The following is an 18,695-nucleotide window of genomic DNA, read 5'->3' as shown; positions in this document are numbered from 1 at the left end:
ATTAAAAAGGGCCAATCAGATCCCTCAATTCTAAATAAAGACAGTCTTCTGTAACATGTTTAATTTAAGATTTAGAGTGTGAGAAGGGTTTAATATAAGTTGTTATACAAGATAAGAGCAATGACATGAGTATTTAGTTGGTCTACTCTTGTCTAAGGACAGAAGACCAGATCAACCATTACTGAATGCAGATTCCAAGCCTCTTATTTTTTATTATTAATCATTTGTTGATGTACTTGTGATATCCCCTAAGCTAATTACCAAGGAAAATGAAGGTTTTCTTCTGAAGAAGATGGTATGATAATTGATGATTACACCACAGAAACATGCACCCACATTTATTTTAATGTATTTTATACTGTTGGCTGACCTGAAGGAAATAAAAATTCCCCCTTTATTAGGCTCTTCTTTGTGAAGCAGAAAAATGTGTGTTTTTATAACGTGTATTTGAATTTATTTGACAAAGAATGGGATTACGTCATCTGTTATTCAACTTTCTCCACTTCTGATGGTGTTCTACCAAAATGTCAAACCAAAAAATCCTGGGTCACACACATCTTGGCCAAAATGTCAAAAGTATTGGGGGAGTTAATACTGAAGGAAGGAATATTGTTTGTTAGGTCTAAAATATGGGTGTTTTTTTAATATAGTTGTATATAATATAGTTTTATTTAATATAGTTGTATACAATTTTGTTTTAACCAGTTATTTTGGTATTACCAGTTATTTGAATTATAATACTGTTTGTGTTTGATTTGTTTTTAATAGGTTTATATATTTTTTTTATTTAACCCCTAAGGTGCCCCGGACGAGCTGGTCTCGCCCTCGGCACCGACCAGCTCATCCTGCTATGGGCCCCGGGGGGAATCGCTTCCCCTTCCACCCCGATCCCCGTGGTGTCTCATGACATCAGCGCCGATCGAAGGAGAAATGCAAAAGCATTTCTCCTCCAATCACATGGAGGGGGCAGAGAGGCATGAAAGGAGAGGAAAGGCCTTTCCTCTCCTTTCATATCTCTCTGAGCATTTCTACTGACCGATCGTGATGCGATCGGGCAGCAGAAATGCCCACTAGATATTGTTTTTTTGCATTTCTAATAAGGGGAGCGGCCCCTGCGATCTTTCCCGGGGGGGGGGGCAGAAACCACTAGACACCAGGGAATTTCTAGGCCTTTTCTGCCCCCCGGAGGCAGATTGACCTAATATAATTAGGCGGATCTTCCCCCAGGGGGGCAGAAACCTCTAGACACCAGGGATCCATATATTGTTTAATATACTTTATGTTTTTATGTATGGGGAGCGAACCCTTAGACAAGGGTCGCTCCCCTGGGCGGGAAAATAGTATTTAGGCCATTTCTGCCCCGCTTGGGGGCAGATCGGTCTATTTTTGTTAGGCCAATCTGCCCCCAAAGGGGTCAGAAACCTCTTGACACCATGAAGTGGTGTGTGTGTATGTGTGTGTTTTGTTTGGGGGGGCAGCCCCTTGGGCAAGGGTCGCTCCCCATGGGGGCACATTATGTTGGCCATAACTGCCTTGGGGGCAGATTGGCCTATTTTTGGAAGGCCCATCTGCCCCTAAGAGGGGCAGAAAGCCCACCAGAGACCAGGGAATATTTTGTTTTTTCAAAATAAGAGGTTGGGCGTATGGTCATACCCCCACCCCAAATAAATGGGGCCAAAGTTGTTCTGCCCACCAGTGGGCAGATTGGGCAATTACCCCCGATCCACACCCCGGGGGGACAGAAAGTCTAGATGCCAGGGAATAAATAAATATAAAAGAAAATAGTGGGGTGGTGGTTACCAACCAGTATGGGCCTGGTTATGCCCCCACCTGATCTGAAGGGGCTAACAGTCTTTCAGCTCTCCTCCACACACTAAAACATCTTATCCCATGGCAAGCAACGTGACCTTTGATTATTTTTGTTTTTTGTTTTACATTTGGGCCATGAGAGCTTGGTAACTCTCAATATCGTCCCACTTGGAATGGTGAGGGCTGCACTTTTTTTACTTTGGGACGCTGCCATGTAGAAAAATCCACAAGACCTAGACACATCTGAAAACTAAACGTCTAGTTGATTCCAGGGTGATGTGCTTCACATGTACCCCGCACCATTTCCTTACCCACAATGCCCTGCAAACCTGCAACTTTGCTGGAAAGCACACATTTTTCCCACATTTTTGGGATGGAACCTTCGGAATCTGCAAGAATCCACAAAATTCCTACCACCCAGCATTGTCTCATCTATACCGATAAAATTTCTGCTGCACTTGTCAGCCTAAAAATGTTTTTTTTTCAAATTGCCCCTTTGGACCCACTTTGTTTCCCCCTCAATTTCGACGTGTTTTTGGCTCTTCCCTGTCACAAACACTTGGCCCACCTACACAAGTGAGGTATAATTTTTACCGGGAGACCGAGGGGAACGTTCGGTGGTAGGAAACTTGTCCCGATGCGGTGATCCCACACAGAAATGTGTGGAAAATTATATTTTTTAGCTAAATTTGAGGTTTGCTGAGTATTCTGGGTAAGAAAACATTGGGGGATCCACGCAAGTCACACCTCCGTTGACTCCCTCGGGAGTCTAGTTTTCAGAAATGTCTGGGTTTGGTAGGTTTCCCTAGATGGCTGCGGAGCCCAGGACCATAAACGCAGGCCCAGGCCCCCCCGCAAAAACAGGTAGTTTTCTATTTGATAATTTTGATGTGTCCAGATAGTGTTTCGGGGCATATCCTGTTGCGAGCACAAGGCCTACCCACACAAGTGAGGTACCATTTTTATCGGGAGACTTGGGGGAACGCTGGGTGGAAGGAAATTTGTGGCTCCTCTCAGATTCCAGAACTTTCTGTCACCGAAATGTGAGGAAAAAGTGTTTTTTTAGCCAAATGTTGAGGTTTGCAAAGGATTCTGGGTAACAGAACCTGGTGAGAGCCCCACAAGTCACCACATCTTGGATTCCCCTAGGTCTCTAGTTTTCAAAAATGCACAGGTTTGGTAGGTTTCCCTAGGTGCCGGTTGAGCTAGGGGCCAAAATCCACAGGTATGCACTTTGCAAAAAACACCAGTTTTCTTTGAGAAAATGTGATGTGTCCACTTTGTGTTTTGGGGCATTTCCTGTCACATGCACTAGGTCTACCCACACAAGTGAGGTACCATTTTTATCGGGAGACTTGGGGGAACGCTGGGCGGAAGAAAATTTGTGGCTCTTCTCAGATTCCAGAATTTTCTGTCACCGAAATGTGAGGAAAAAGTGTTTTTTAGCCAAATTTTGAGATTTGCAAAGGAGTCTGGATAACAGAACTTGGTCAGAGCCCCACGAGTCACCCCATCTTGGATTCCCCTAGGTCTCTAGTTTTCAAAAATGCACAGGTTTGGTAGGTTTCCCTAGGTGCCAGTTAAGGTAGAGGCCAAAATCCACAGGTATGCACTTTGCAAAAAACACCTCTGTTTTCTTTGAGAAAATGTGATATGTTCACTTTAGGTTTTGGGGCATTTCCTGTTGCGGCGCTAGGCCTACCCACACAAGTAAGGTACTATTTGTATTGGGAGACATGGGGGAACATAGAATAGCAAAGCAAGTTTTATTGCCCCTTGTCTTTCTCTACATTTTTTCCTTCCAAATATAAGACAGTGTGTAAAAAAGACATCTATTTGAGAACTGCCCTGTAATTCTTGATTTCTTGATACCTATTTTTCATTAATTATATTTCAGCAAACGAATTGTTGTATACCCGGTATAAAATGAAAACCCACTGCAAGGTGCAGCTTATTATTTGGCTCTGGGTACCTAGGGTTCTTGATGAACCTACAAGCCCTATATATCCCCGCAACCAGAAGAGTCCAGCAGACATAACTGTATATTGCTTTAAAAAATCTGACGTTGCAGGAAAAAGTTACAGAGTAAAACGTAGAGAAAAATGGCTGTTTTTTTCACCTCAATTTCAATATTGTTTTATTTCAGTTGTTATTTTCTGTAGGAAACCTTTGTAGGATCTTCACAAATTACCCATTGCTGAATTCAGAATGTTGTCTACTATTCAGAAATGTTTAGGTTTCTGGGATCCAGCATTGGTTTCACACCCATTTCTGTTACTGACTGGAACGGGCTAAAAGCACAAAAAATCGTAAAAATGGGATATGTCCCAGTAAAATGCCAAAATTATGTTGAAAAATTGGGTTTTCGGATTCAAGTCTGCCTGTTCCTGAAAGCTGGTAAGCTGGTGATTTTAGCACTGCAAATCCTTTGTTTATGCCAATTACAAGGAAAATAACACAAGCCTTCTTCTGCAGCCCTTTTTCCCCATTTAAAAAAAAAACGAAATGTTCACTGTATTTTGGCTAATTTCTTGGTCTCCTTCAGGGGAACCCACAAAGTCTAGGTTCTTGTGAAAGTATCAAAACTTTGCTGTATATCTCCATCAAGCATGATGGAGCCATACGATAAATGTTCATATTTTTTTTTTTTCAAAATCAAAACCCCAAAGTGGGTTTTTATTTTTGAAAATAAAAGAACAGTGCCCCTCTCAGCATGGGAGTTCAACAGCGTCTTGGAAATTTGCGTACAATCTTTTCATAACTTGTTTTGTGACAACTAGTTCCCCACAAGTATTTAGGAACAAATGTATTCCACGATTTGCACCTACATAGCTATGCACAAATAATTTGCCCACCCAGAGTTAATTAAATGATAAATTAAGCTAACCTTTTATTTGAAACCACGAAAGGTGATGTGACCATGACAAATGCACACTTTAAAAAGGATTCTGTAAGGGAGAAGTAAGCATCTGGAATAACTCCTATGAGAGAACCTCACAACTTTTTACAAAACCAACTATTGCTTAAGAATTAATGAGAACCTAATAGGAAGACACTCACTATTCGACTCAAAAAATACATCTAGCCTTCTACCCTGTTCAGTGCATAGTCATCCACTGAAGTCACCTTCCTATAAAATAAGGGACCAGGTGCAGTACAAGAACAGTCACAACAGATGATTGCAAATTAGGCATCAACTTTTTGTGACAAGACTTTAATTTTGCTATGCAACCTATGTACTGAAAAGACACATTGCAAAATTTACAGTCATAGTGGCTCGCAGAGTGTCATACCTAATGAATTTTAATTACGGTAGTCACTGTTTGCCACCTCCAGTGACTGGCTACAAACACAGGGATGGCAGCAGTCCACCATCTCTGTTTCCAATCTGAAAATCAAAACTTTGTTTTTTTTTCAACAACCCAGGTGCTGCTTTAAAAAAAATTGTTTCTCATTTGGGAAACCATCGGGGAAGCAGGCTGCAAACAGCATTCACAAAGGAAGGTCACCCCAAGGGGACAGCTTCCTATTTGTAAACAGTTAACACCTTATTTGAGGTTCTGGTAACTGATAAATTGTAGTTGCAAACCATTGATACATACTTTGTAATTCACATTAAGGATGAGGTGTCCCTTTTCACATCCTTTTCTAATAGATACATTATGAAACATGCTTTTGTGATTCACAATTAGGCTGGAGAGCCCTTTTCACATCATTTCCCAATTGGAATTTGGAATGTATTTCAAAACTCATTTTACAGATCAGTTAAATTAACAGAAAAAATGTTTTCAGTTGCAAACCTTGTGAATTTGCAAATTGCAAGGTTTGTGATCTAAATGTGGCTTTGTTCATCCGGTCCTAAATAAGTAATAATCTTTCCTTAATCTTTTGGAAATTCAAAACCAACCAAGGTATGAAATACCAAATGATAAGATATTTGCCGAGAATACAGGGCTTGATTTTGAGTTTGGTGAGAAGTAAAAATCATTCAGTTTGTATGAGGAAACGCTAAAACCCACTGGTGAATTTTTCTCCATCACACGTATAGAAAGATGGAAGAGCTTTCACTGGTCGATTCTCCTTGATATTTATATTTCCTACTGGAACTGAAGGATATTTATAAGCACCATCTCATAATATGGACCATAGTTTTTATTTCATGTTGTTTGATAGAGGCAAAAATCACATACCGAAAGTATTCCACTTCATCATCTTCACATTTCTGGTTTTCAACTGCATTGCCACTGCAAGATTTTCCCCCACCACTTGGATATGGGTTGTTACAGCTCCGGCTCCTTGATCTTCTTCCTGATCCTCTCACACAAGAACTCCAAGAGGACCAGCAACTCCAGCTGCCATCAGTGACTCCTGGAACAGATGGTGATGTTGTGATAACATTGTTCATAGTGAGGGAGAACTGCTGTTTTTCTCCTTTGGAATATATTTTGTTTATTACTTATGAGGTGTTATTGGATAACGTTTTATTTTAGAATATATTGTTAGAAATATTTTCTTTAAAAAATCCTTTGATTTTTGGAGGAAGTTGTATATCTGGGTGACATAACAATGCCACATTTTACTTCGCAACAGAGATGGTGGGGGAAATGCTGTCAGTTCATTCTCCTCCTTATGTAGCTCTTCAAGGACACACTGAATTACATTTTCAATAACTATGCAAGGAGGAACTTAAGAGTATGATCTTTAAGTCAGCGGACGGCCCGTTTTTCCAACTGGGGGTCTGAGTAGGTTACTCCATCTCCCTGGTGGAGTCACAGTGGTTTCTCTCAATGCATTTTGCTGTTTGGTGCAGGGCTATTTCTCCCTTGTGAAGCCCTGCACCAGTTTGCTTATTTATTTTAAAAAAGAAACAAAATTTTATTTTTTAAAAGAAAAAAGAAAAAGAAAATGCTATACCTGTTGTGGAATAAAGTTGAAAGGTAATTCCTTGTACGGAATTTACTAATCTAGCATATTTGTGGTACTACTAGACCTGATATTTGAAGGAATACTGGACTTAGACTAGCTGGAAATATTCACTCCTGGTAACTGATTTAATCTTTTTAACAAGTAAGAATGCTCTTGCTGAGCTGTTTCAAGTTCCTCTTGTTGAGCCTGTGATCGCCTGTTCATTTATATGTAAGAGATGGCCCTCTCTATCAATTTTTATAGCTCTGATAATCTATCATGGCTCAATCGCACCTTCTCCCCTTGTAGTTATTATTATTATAATTATTATGGTATCCTGGCACTAAGGCAAAGCCATTTCAATATGGGGAGAGTCACCAGAAAAGCAGCCAGTGTTCCATATTTTGGAAAAGCCAAGTTTTCAGGGGTTTTCTAAATTTAAACAATTCTGTATGCAACCTCAGGGTGGCTGGAAGCTTATTCCATAATCGAGCAGCAGCAGTAGAGAAGACTCTGCCTCCTTGTTGGGTTTTGCGGATCCTTGGTACCTGCACAAGCTTACCCATGGCGGACCACTGGTGTATCTTAGGGACATATTGTTTCAGTCTGCACTGACATAGAACAGGACTTGTCCCTTGCAAAGCTCTAAACACAATGCACAGAGACTTGAAATGAATCCTCTGTTCCACTGGGAGCCAAATAATTTCCCTAAGAGCATGAAAGGCAGAAGATCTTTTATGCAGATTCAGTGTTAATTTTGTAGCAGCTGTCTGCACTGTTTGAAGTCTCTTAATTAGAAAATTGAGACCTCCAAGAAGGATGGCATTACAATAGTTGAGCTGCCTAAGTACAACATCTCGTGTAATTAGAGATTTGGGGCCTCATTTTGAGTCTGGCGGTCTTCAGACCACCAGACCCACGAAGGCGGTAGGACCGCCGTGGTCGTGGCAGTCCGACTGCCACATTATGATCGTGGCGGAGCCGCCACGGTCTGACTTCCAAGACCGTCAGGCTGCCGCCAGCCTTCAGCCTGGCAGTCCCAGCGGTTATACGAGCCCCCATACCGCCAGCCTTTCCATGGCGGTTATGCCACCATGGAAAGGCTGGAGGAATGAGGGTGTCCAATTCAGGCAGTGGAATGCGTGACAGGGCTGTGCATGGGGGCCCCTGCACTGCCCATGCCAAGTGCATGGACAGTGCAGGAGCCCCCTGGGGCCCCCATGCACAGCCCTATCATGCATTCCACTGCCTGAATTGGACAGTGGAATGCAAGATGGGTGCTGCTGCACCCGCCGCACCGCCACGTTGATGCCGGCTCCATTAGGACCCTGTGTCAATGTTAAGGCCCTGTTCACCACAGGGCCTTCTGGCAGAAACTCTGTTTCCACCTCCCTGCCTTGCGATGAACTCTTAATGGGGCAGGCGGTGCTCAGGCCGCACAGGAGGCCTGATAGAGGAACGCGTTTAGCGGGCGGCCTCCGCCACCTGTCAAACTCGTAATGAGGCCCTTGGTGTGAAATGGCAACACTGGAAAAAGTTTCCTGAGGCAGCAAAGTAAAGCAGAGCAGTTACACACCTCTTCCGAAGAGCACATCTCCACTTCCATCGGAAGGGGCTAGAACTTTTGGGGAAATGGTAGCTGAATCTTATTGGTTGAACAATAAAGAAACTCTGTTTTATCTCCATTCAATTTAAGGGAGTTTACGTTCATCCAATTTATACACCTGTGGAAGAACGATATTGCATCCTGCTGATTTTCACTACAGGATAAAATCAACTGCTTATCATCCGCATAGTTGACCACCTAGATGTTGTGCGCTTTGAACATGGACCTCTGAGGCTGCAGGTAGATATTAAATGAAATCGGACTAAGCAAGACCAAAGCTTAAACGAAAGGGGAGCAAAGCCACTGCCTGGTAGCGGTCGTGTAGGTATGATCCTATCTATTTTAACACAGTACCACCAACACCCAATGACCCTAATCTAGTGAGTACGATGTTGAGGTTTACCGTGTCAAAAGTTGCTGATAGATTCAGCGGAATCAATACCACTGTTATTATCAACCATTTGGAGGATCTCATCCGACGCACTCAGAAGGGCTGTCTCAGTGCCATGACCAGGCCTAAACCCAAATAGTTCTTCCTCAAGTAGTGAATGCCATTCCAGACATTGGGAGATGGTCCTGCTAACATGCTGTTCTAATACCTTTTTTAGAAAGGGCCTAGCTATGGCCTTCTTTCACTTGCATGGCACCTGTCCCAAACTCAAAGACTGATTACAAAGAAGCCTTACAGGTTAGCCCATTTCCTGCATATAAATAAAGAACAGTAGAGAAACTCTATTTTAAAGATAAAATGGGGAATTGAGAGCAAAGTGGACAGAGAGAGAGACTTGTTTCAGCATGCTATGTGGTGGAAGACCTGAGCTGGACTATCTTTGGATAGCAAAACTTAATAGACGTGAGGTACAGAGCATTTCTTACTCGTCAAGCTACAAGGACAGAACACAGTATGTGATAACAAACAAGAGTCTCACAATTAATTTTCTTTAATTAACTCATAGCAAACTTGAAAGATTGGCTGTGACCCAGAGAAGGAAGTGCTCCACAGCACCGGAAGTAAAGTTTTGCTAGATACATAGAAGGGAGTCTAAAGCAAAAGTCCATACACAGGTTACAAACAAGAGGAACACAGGAAAATAATTTGGTAAAGGGAAACATGGACAAACCAAGTTGGCTAACTTGGGTAAAACAATAGACTGAGGGATCAAATATGGGTGCAAATAAGCATAACAGTGAGGAAGCGCAAGCAACTAATTTTGCCAGACATTGGTCTATGGTTCAGATAAACCTTTATAGGGTCCTGTCTCATCTGACTTGGAGGGCAAATGCCATCCCTGTAGTGACTAGGGCAGCATGTTATAGACAGGAAGCTTCTTTCCTCAATGATTTTAGTTTTATTTGTCCTGTTCTTCACCTCCTCCACATGTGATGTTTTCTAAGTCTTTGGTGGGGTGTCTTTCCCAGAAACCTGACAACATGAGTGGATGTATTTGTGGTTGTGGTTGAAGAAAAGATTCTTCATGGTAATTGCGGCAGTAACAAAAAGGCAGTACAATGGTTTCAAGAGCAGAAATATGGAGTCTATGCTCCCCTTTCTGGATAGCAATCTTAGTTCAGAATTGTGGATCGTTTGGAGTTCAAAGATTTCATACAAGATTATTTAAAAAGTGTTGCTTGTCAAGGCACAATGCATATTTTACTGCCAGGTAGTCATTTTCAGAGAGAGAAGGATTAAATAGGGAAATCTATCTCCTCCATATTGGATGGGTAATCAAGCTGGCTTATCTGGACAGTGCAAATCTCTGAAGATGCCATACCCAATGATCTATGACACAGCCTATAGTAATCACAATACTCATCATAAGGGATACCTTGTTGAGCTCCCTTCTTAGGGCAGGCAGGACCACAGAGAGACGGACAACCAACACATCAAATGAAAATGCAGACATCCTTACTCACATGAAGTTAAAGGACTTAATGGGTCATTACAAGTGTGGCGGTCTTGAGACCGCCACACTCGCAGTGACTGTCAGGACCGCCATCAATGCAGCGATCCGACTGCCACATTACACCACCACCCGGGAACCGCCAGCTCCACCAGGATCTTGGATCTTGGCAGTCTAGAGGTGTCAGAGATCCTAATCCGCAAGGGCAGTGCTGCAAGCAGCATTGTCCTGGGGATTACGATCTTGTTCTCGGCTAGCTTTTGCATGGCGATGACAGCACCATGAAAAGGATGGCAGAGAATAGATGCCGGTAGCCACAGGGGGGGCCCTGCACTGCCCATGCACTTGGCATTGCAGGGGCACCCTGCCCAGCACCAGCGTAATGTATTACGATAGGCTGGTGCACCCTGCTCGCTACAGCATTGCCCCTGGCTCGATCTTTGTAATCAGTTTTTGAGTTTGGGACAGGTGCCATGCAAGTGAAAGAAGGCCATAGCTAGGCCCTTGATTTTAAATACCTACAGCTTTTGACCATACTATGTAAATAGATTGTGTAACAGTTTATCCCTCTCCAACCATGGTGGGGAAAGGTTCCCTAGGAAAAATCAAAATGTCAGAGGCTCTCAGGGAGTCCTCCCTATGAGGTACAGAAGCAGCCTAAAGATTGGTACCAGGGAAAGACTGTCTAATGAATCACTGTTTTCTTTATGGTTTTACCAGACTGTTAATATTTCTCTGGACTTATTTTTGCCAGTATTGAAACTGTGCTATTCAGTTTCACAGTGACTATGTTCTGCCCCTGAAAGACATGAGGTACAAATTAGTTACATCTCGTTTGTTATGTAACTTCCAGTAAGGTAATTGAAAATTGGCACGTTAAATGCAACAGTAGTACAGAAGTTAAAGGTCTGCAATGTATGTTGACACCACACACATTTATGACTAAAATCTATCACTCCATGGAAAACCATAGTGTATTTCCTGGCTGCATTCCAAAACTCTTACAGTAACACAAAGCAAGGAAAATTATTCTGTCATGTAAAAAAACAAATAGTGTATTTTATGTTTGCAGGGATGGGTGTTTAATGCACAAAACTGGGGCATACTAAATATTAAAGAAGTGCATGCCCCACAATTAAAAGTTGCCAAAAACTGTTTGTGTTGCATAGTCAAAGCTATTTATTCCCCTTGGAGACTGTGAATAAACAACTGATCTAGCCTGGGAAACTTTGCCTGCTTAAAAGTGATTTTGTTTGTAAAATCTAATTCAAAGGTGAAAGTAGACTTTCTGGAGTGTAAAATTAACTCAATAAGTTACTAAAAGACAACAGCCCCTTCTATAGCAAGGAACACTGACCACTTAGCTGGAATAGGTCCCCTAAAAGCGACAGGAACAGACAGTATCAGAAAGGACTTCAGTAACAGACACCTTCCTTTTTACATGAAGCTACAAACAGCGAAAAGAAGACATTTATCATCCACTGAAGTGAAGCTGTTTAGACATTCATCACATGCACGTAGCAAGGGAAAAGAAAAAGCTGTCTCATACCAGGGGGAAAATGTGGTTGCTCATTTCCATACCGCAGGGCTGGGAGTAAATTCATAGCTCCAGAGAGGACAGCCTCACTTACGCCATTTCGAATGAGGTCAGCAGTAAAGTGAAAATGAAAGTGATGAAAAATGGGGTTGGGTTTTGCTGGAAATCCTGCTAGGACTGGGCCTCCTGATTTCTCTGACAATTCGCTATTACATGGAATAAGAATGGTATCTCGCCACCGACATCTGAAAATTGTCTGACATGCCTAGGAAAGTATCCTGAAGGACGACTGATTTCCACTCTTCCCCCAACCCCGAGGGGATGCAACTACTACTCCAAGCATCTTCAGGTTGTCCTCCTGCTTGTGAGGAAGACCCAGCTGCTGAGTTGTGAATGGATTGCTCCTGACCCTATGTTATCACCAAGTGGAGAATTGGTGGCAAGAAGCTTGCCTTGATGCTCTGGCGGGTATAGGAGACACAACGTGTGGCTTTCGATGCAACAAGAAAAATTATGGTTTTAGTCATTTTTTTATGCAGGAATGAGACAAGCCTCCATAATGCCAGAGAAAGGAGTGACCTAGCCGGCTCCAAATCGAAAATTTGTCCAGCTCGGCTCCTTCATCCAGCATATGAGGCTACTCTGAGACTATTGAAATAATGTATATAACTCCATGAAGCACTATTTGGCTCCAGCCTCCTGCCTTACCCCAGTGTAGAAAGAAAACCAAAAAAGAGATTGAGTCCAAATGAAGAATTTGTGACCAAAATGAGGCCCAGCTATCCCAGTTATAAGGCGACTTTGGCAGCTACGGAATGCAACTTTGTCCTGCTCAGAGCTCTTGGTGCCAAAAATGAAGGCTTGAGCTCTACAACGGCATATCGGATTCCGAGGGACTCTCACTGACTTTTCTATACTGAAGGAGCTGAACGATGACATTTTTGACTGTTGAGACCCAATAGGCTATGGCAACCCCTGTTCTATTGTAGTTGGCCTGAATTCCCACCAAGTTCCCGGTCTACTATGAATACTGACTTTTATTAGCACTTTGCCATTTCTTGGCGCTTTGGGGCATATTATACTCTGTATGCGCCGGATTTGCTTCATTTTGTTTACGCAAATTCGGCGCAAACTTAACTCCATATTTATACTTTGGCGCTAGACCCGCCCAGCGCCAAAGTTACGGAGTTTGAGTCATTTTTTGAACGTGAAAACCTACCTTGCGCTAATGACATGCAAGGTAGGCGTTCCCGTGCAAAAAATGACTCTAAGGCATGTGCACCTTATTCATCCTCCAGCGTCAAAATGAAGCACAGAAGGAGGCGGCCTTAAAACATGGCGCCCAGCCGGATTTGCGCTGTTTTTTAACGCCTAGGTCAGGGCAGGCGTTGAGGGACCTGTGGGCTCATTTCCATGGTGAGAGACCATGGAAGCAGTCCACCGGAGCCCTTCCCTGCACCCAGGGACACCCCCTGCCACCCTGGCCCACCCCTGGAGGACACCCATGGAAGGGGGAACCCATCCATGGTGAGTGCAGGTACGTATATATATATTTTTTGTAAGTGGCATGGGGGGCCTAACTTGGGCCCCCCTACATGCCACTGTGCCCAATGGCCATGCCCAGGGTACAGAAGTCCCCTGGGCATGGCCATTGGGCAGGGGGACATGACTCCTGTCTTTGCTAAGACAGGAGTCATTTCCATGGGGGCTGTGCGTCACAAAATGGCGCAAGTCAGGTTAGAGACAATATTTTTCACTCTAACCTGACTTGCACCATTCTTTGGCGCACAACCCCCAGTCTTCCCTTTGCTTCCGCTGCCCGGTTACCGTCATTTATTTTGACGCTAACCAGGCTGCAGCGCCAGCTAAAATCTTTCCATAAATAAGGCGCCCGGCATTGGAATGACGGTGGCCGGCTGTAAACTTTTCGACGCAAATCTGCCCTGCCGCTGATTTGCATCAAAAGTATAAATATGGGCCCTTATGTTTTAAACATCCTTATCTCCACTCCTACTCAACCATTTTAACCATTTGGGTAATTTTGTTGATTAAATCTTCCTTGATTTGTCTAAATTATTTTGGGATTTTCTTTGTGTTGTGCTCTTAAGGTTAATAATGTTTCGTACTACATGAACTTAAAAATAATTTCTCTGGACAACTGCCTGCTGATTGTGTTATAGCTACCAGAGGGTTAAGTGGAGATAGTCATTGAACTGTTTGTATGACCAGTATTTTATTAAGTTCGTCAGGGTAGCGCCTCCCAAATGAATAACAAATTCTGAGAGACTGGTCTTTATTTTAAATGGCAATTTCCCTTCCAAGACCTTTTTATACCACAAATGATATTGGAATGATGGGATGGAAGGGGGCAAACGTCCTTTGTACTGGGCATTCCACCAGTTAAAGTTTATTGATTCAAGACCAGCACAGAAGATGGGAGTATACAGTAATTAGAGACTGCAAGGTTCTCACCCCAGGTACCACCAAGAAGCAAGACACATACTTGACATTGTATACTACCAGAAAATCAGGATTTAAATACAGTGCTATTAATATATTGTGGTCAGATTTCTCACTACCTCAACTACCAAAATATAATCTAAATATAGGACTATATAGCCCACATAACTCCACAGATACATACTTTGACATATTTTACATGTATTTGCGATCTGGAATGCATTTTGCGATGGGACATGTGTACTAACAAGATGCAGTGCAAAGTTCCCATTCATACGGAGTCCCTAAATGACTTGCTTAATATTAATTATGCAGGTTCCATTTTGCGAACCTTTAGAAATGCTAATAATGCAGGGATGATGGTCTGCAAGAGACAGCAAGCAACCAGCTCTGTGTTTGCTTTCCCAAACAAGTGAAATGTTTTTAAACAACCGCATTCAATTAAAGAGACGTGCAACTTTAAAAAAAATCAAGTTTGAGAACAAAATGGACTGTTGCTTGCTTCTCCAAAACCATTCCACATTGTTCAGAAAGGAGATGCTGCCCTACTCCATCTTGAGAAGTGGTAACTTTTCAGTGGTTTGAAACCACAGTTAAGTCCACATACCATTAAAATATGTCTTTGTAGTCTGCAAACAGGAGGTTAAAAAATAATGTATGCATCTTGTTTCCAATTTGGAGAAGGGCCGTAAAAACTTCTGACTCATACAAGGGGTTTTGCACATTGAGAAAAGTGTTTTATTGTCGCACATCCTAATTCATAGGTTTTGTGATCTGCAAAAAACTTTAGCACAGAAAGCCCTGAATTCTTTTCATCTATTTCTCATACACTATATGCGTAGCTGCCCAGTTTTCAGATTGCTTATGTGTGACACATACATGCTTTCAGTGTTTGTACGAGTGGCATTCTATTGTTGAATGTGTAACAAACACCTATTTGCCTCCCTTGCGGACAACAATATTGGAAAACAGGTAACTAAGGGTACAATTGCTAGATGGATCTCACAAACTATACAACTATGTCACACAGGTGCAGGGGACAAAATAACTCAACTCCAAGGGCACACTTAACAAGAAGGAAAGGAGCAATCATCGCTTACTAGCAAATACAGTTAGACGATATATGTATGGCAGCAAAGGGGTAATCTTTACACACATTCACAAAACACTATTGCATAGACATTCAATTGAACAAGGAAGCTCAGGAGGGACAAATTTAAATCCATCTTCAACCCAACCACCGCAAATCTAACAAGCATTTGCAATGCAATAGGTCTCCCATTTACTGATGTTGGAGTTATTTGAGTTGTAAATGCATACCTGGACTTTTTGCCACATTAATTGGTCAGCCATGACGCATATTTTGGTCTTTTCTGCCACATAATTACAGTGGCCTTGCATATAACTGAAAGCTAATAGGGCTACTGGAATATATTATTTTAAACAAGGTCCTTAAAACACAAAGTACTCCCAGGAGCAAAACATATTTACTTGCCCTGTGGGCAATGAATAACTAATTGTACTCCAAGAATGCATGCTTACTGGATCACTGTCCTTTACTGCAGTCTGGGGAGGTGAACAAAATGCCCATGATTTTTCACACGCTTCAGGAGAGCCATCTCACAAGATATTAATGATCCTAAGTCAGTCTTCAACTGAAATATTAGTTATAAAATATTGATCATTGTACAGCATAATCAACTGTAAGCTCTCCTCAAGGTTAGTTTTATATAATGCACATACACACATCTCAAGTTTCACAGACTCAAACGTGGGTAGTTCATCTAGTTACGTTTCTGCTTTCTATTTGCAGCTTATATCACAATATAAAAATGAAACTATAAGTCCCATAATGCAAAGCAGAAACATAAACTACTAAATGAGCGAATCACGCATCGAACTACAAAAGTGGACAACTCTATGAATACTACTTCAAGGGCTGGTTTCCAGCTTGTATCACATTATAAAAATAAAACTACAAGTACCAGAATGTAAAGCAGAAACAAACTAAATGAGCAAATCATATTTTGAACTAACAAGCTGGACAACTCTAAGATACTACTCCGAGGGCTGGCTTCCAACTTTCTGATATTGCAGTCGGAATGCCCTCTTGACTAGAAGTGTATCATAGTAAAAACAGCAAAGCCAGTATCTCAGCAACTTACCTGACTGTTTTCATCACGGACTGCAGCTACAGCTCATGAGCTGGGGTTGGCTGCCTGCACAGGGTTTAGAAGCGGCCGCAGTGCACAAATTTCAAAGGTATTTATTAAGGAATTCCATAATATTGTAATATTGCGCTCAAACCAATAACTCATTAGTCCTGGAGGCCCAAAAACAACAAACATTTTCAATGCAGAAAATAGCTTTAAAGTGCTATGCAGTAACACGGCTGCATATAAATGTTAAAGCACTAAGGAGGTCATTCTGACCTCAGCGGTAAAATGCGCTTACCGCCAGTCAGAAGACCGCCATAACACCGCTGCGGCCGCGGTAAACCACCACGGTCATTCTGACCCGCAACTGGCAAACCGCCAAAAACCCGACATCCACAAAAGTCCGCCCCACCAAAGGTCAGCGCAAAAATTGCGATGACCAAACCTCCACCGTCACGCCAACAGAAATACGGCCGTACCATTCCGACCCACAAATCCACGCGGCGGTCTTTCAAACGCGGTATTCCATTGGCGGTACACACCGCCGCGGTCAAAATACACACACACATAGAAAACTCAGCCACATTGGTCAGTTTGAAATACACACACCTGATACACATACTAACACCACTCCCACACACCCAACACAATATAAAACACACACCCACATCACCCACAAGCCCCTATGACCCGAAATTATTGACGAAGGCTAGAGAGAGAGCACAGAATAGACAATCCCACAACACAGAGGCACACAACACCACGCACCAAACACCACACACCACCACACGCACCACACTCATCACCACAAACGCCACCCCACACCTCAACCACACCACCCCATGGCACCCCAAAGACACCCCAGGTTCAGTGACGCCGAACTCAGGGTCATGGTGGAGGAAATAGTCCGTGTAGAGCCCCAGCTCTTCGGGGCACAGGTGCAGCACACCACAATTGCCAGGAAGATGGAGCTATGGCAAAGGATAGTGGACAGGGTTAACGCGGTGGGACAGCATCCACGCAATCGGGAGGACATCAGGAAGAGATGGAACGACCTACGGGGGAAGGTGCGTTCCATGGTATCAAGGCACAACATTGCGGTGCAGAAGACTGGCGGCGGACCCCCACCTACTCCCCCCGAATTTACCGCATGGGAGGAGGAAGTCTTGCACATCCTGCATCCTGAGGGCCTCGCAGGAGTAGGCGGAGGAATGGACTCTGGTAAGGCAAATCTTCACTACTGCTTCCCACACCCACCCCACTTGCATGCCAAATCATACCCCCACCCTCAACCCCTCCCCCATCACACCAACACCTAGCAAAAGGCTCACCATCACAACCCACCCATCCCAACACCAAGCCCTGCATGCGACCACAAAGCATGGACACCCATCACCAAAGCATGCCCACTGCACACACACATCACCCCCACAAGCCACCCTCACAAAAGCCCCCACAAGGAAATGCCTGCACATGGGTACACGGACACCCACCCATCACACGAAATGCCACACACAGAAGCAATAACCATACCTTTATAACCCTGCAGGACCCGAACGCCACCACACCGCCACGGAGGGTCCAGAGATGTCCATCCCACCCCCAGAAGAGGCCCCCAGCGATGACAGCAGCTCTGTCTCCCTGGAGCCAGATGACCAGCCCGGCCCATCGGGGACCTCGGGACAGTCGGTTCCCCACAGACAGCCACAGGCTACACCAGACCCAACCCCCTCTGGGAACACCAGCACAGCTCCCACCCAGCGGGCCCATGCCTCTGTCTCCAGGACACGTAAATCAGCGGTGTGTCCACCACTACAGGGCACCCAGGTTGACCCACCACCCCAACAACAACAGGGACCTGGGGGCAGTGGTAGTGGGCACACCGTCCAGGGGACAGAGGCCCAGGAACACAGGGGAACTGGGAGGGCTGCTGTGCGACAGGGGGGGGACAGGCCCGGGGAACCGACTCTCCAAGAGGCCCTCTCCTCCATCATGGGAGCATACCACCGCTCCCAGGAGACGATGGCGACGGTACTGGCCCGGTTCCAGGAGATCCAGGAACTGCAGGAGGAACGGTACATGGGGTTCAGGGAGGAACTGAGGAACATCGGTTCTGCAATGGGGACAATCGTCGTGGCCCTTACCCAGATCGTCACCACATTGCGGGACCATGTGGCACCCCAAAGGGCCCCTGTCACTAGCCCAGGCCAGGAACAGCCTACCACCTCCGCCGGCGCTAGTGGACAGGAGACCCCACACAACGACAGGCCACCAGAACCCCACCTCCTGCAGAAGAAGAACCACCCCGCAAGCGGAACCTG

At 43.9% G+C, this 18,695-nt stretch overlaps 1 protein-coding gene across 2 annotated transcripts in view; it reads right to left on the bottom strand.

Annotated features, from left to right (window-relative positions):
• The window catches only part of C7 (complement C7), a 304,122-nt gene that overhangs the window by 66,926 nt on the left and 218,501 nt on the right, over nucleotides 1-18,695 (bottom strand). For both annotated transcript variants that reach the window (XM_069221437.1, XM_069221440.1), the window contains exon 12: nucleotides 6,000-6,177. In XM_069221437.1, coding sequence (XP_069077538.1) covers nucleotides 6,000-6,177 — 178 coding nt within the window. The remainder of the gene's footprint in view (nucleotides 1-5,999; nucleotides 6,178-18,695) is intronic.

This window comes from Pleurodeles waltl, chromosome 1_1, assembly GCF_031143425.1.
Source record: "Pleurodeles waltl isolate 20211129_DDA chromosome 1_1, aPleWal1.hap1.20221129, whole genome shotgun sequence".
In the NCBI taxonomy this organism is placed as follows: domain Eukaryota; kingdom Metazoa; phylum Chordata; class Amphibia; order Caudata; family Salamandridae; genus Pleurodeles; species Pleurodeles waltl.
This window is presented reverse-complemented; position numbering and strand designations above follow the sequence as displayed.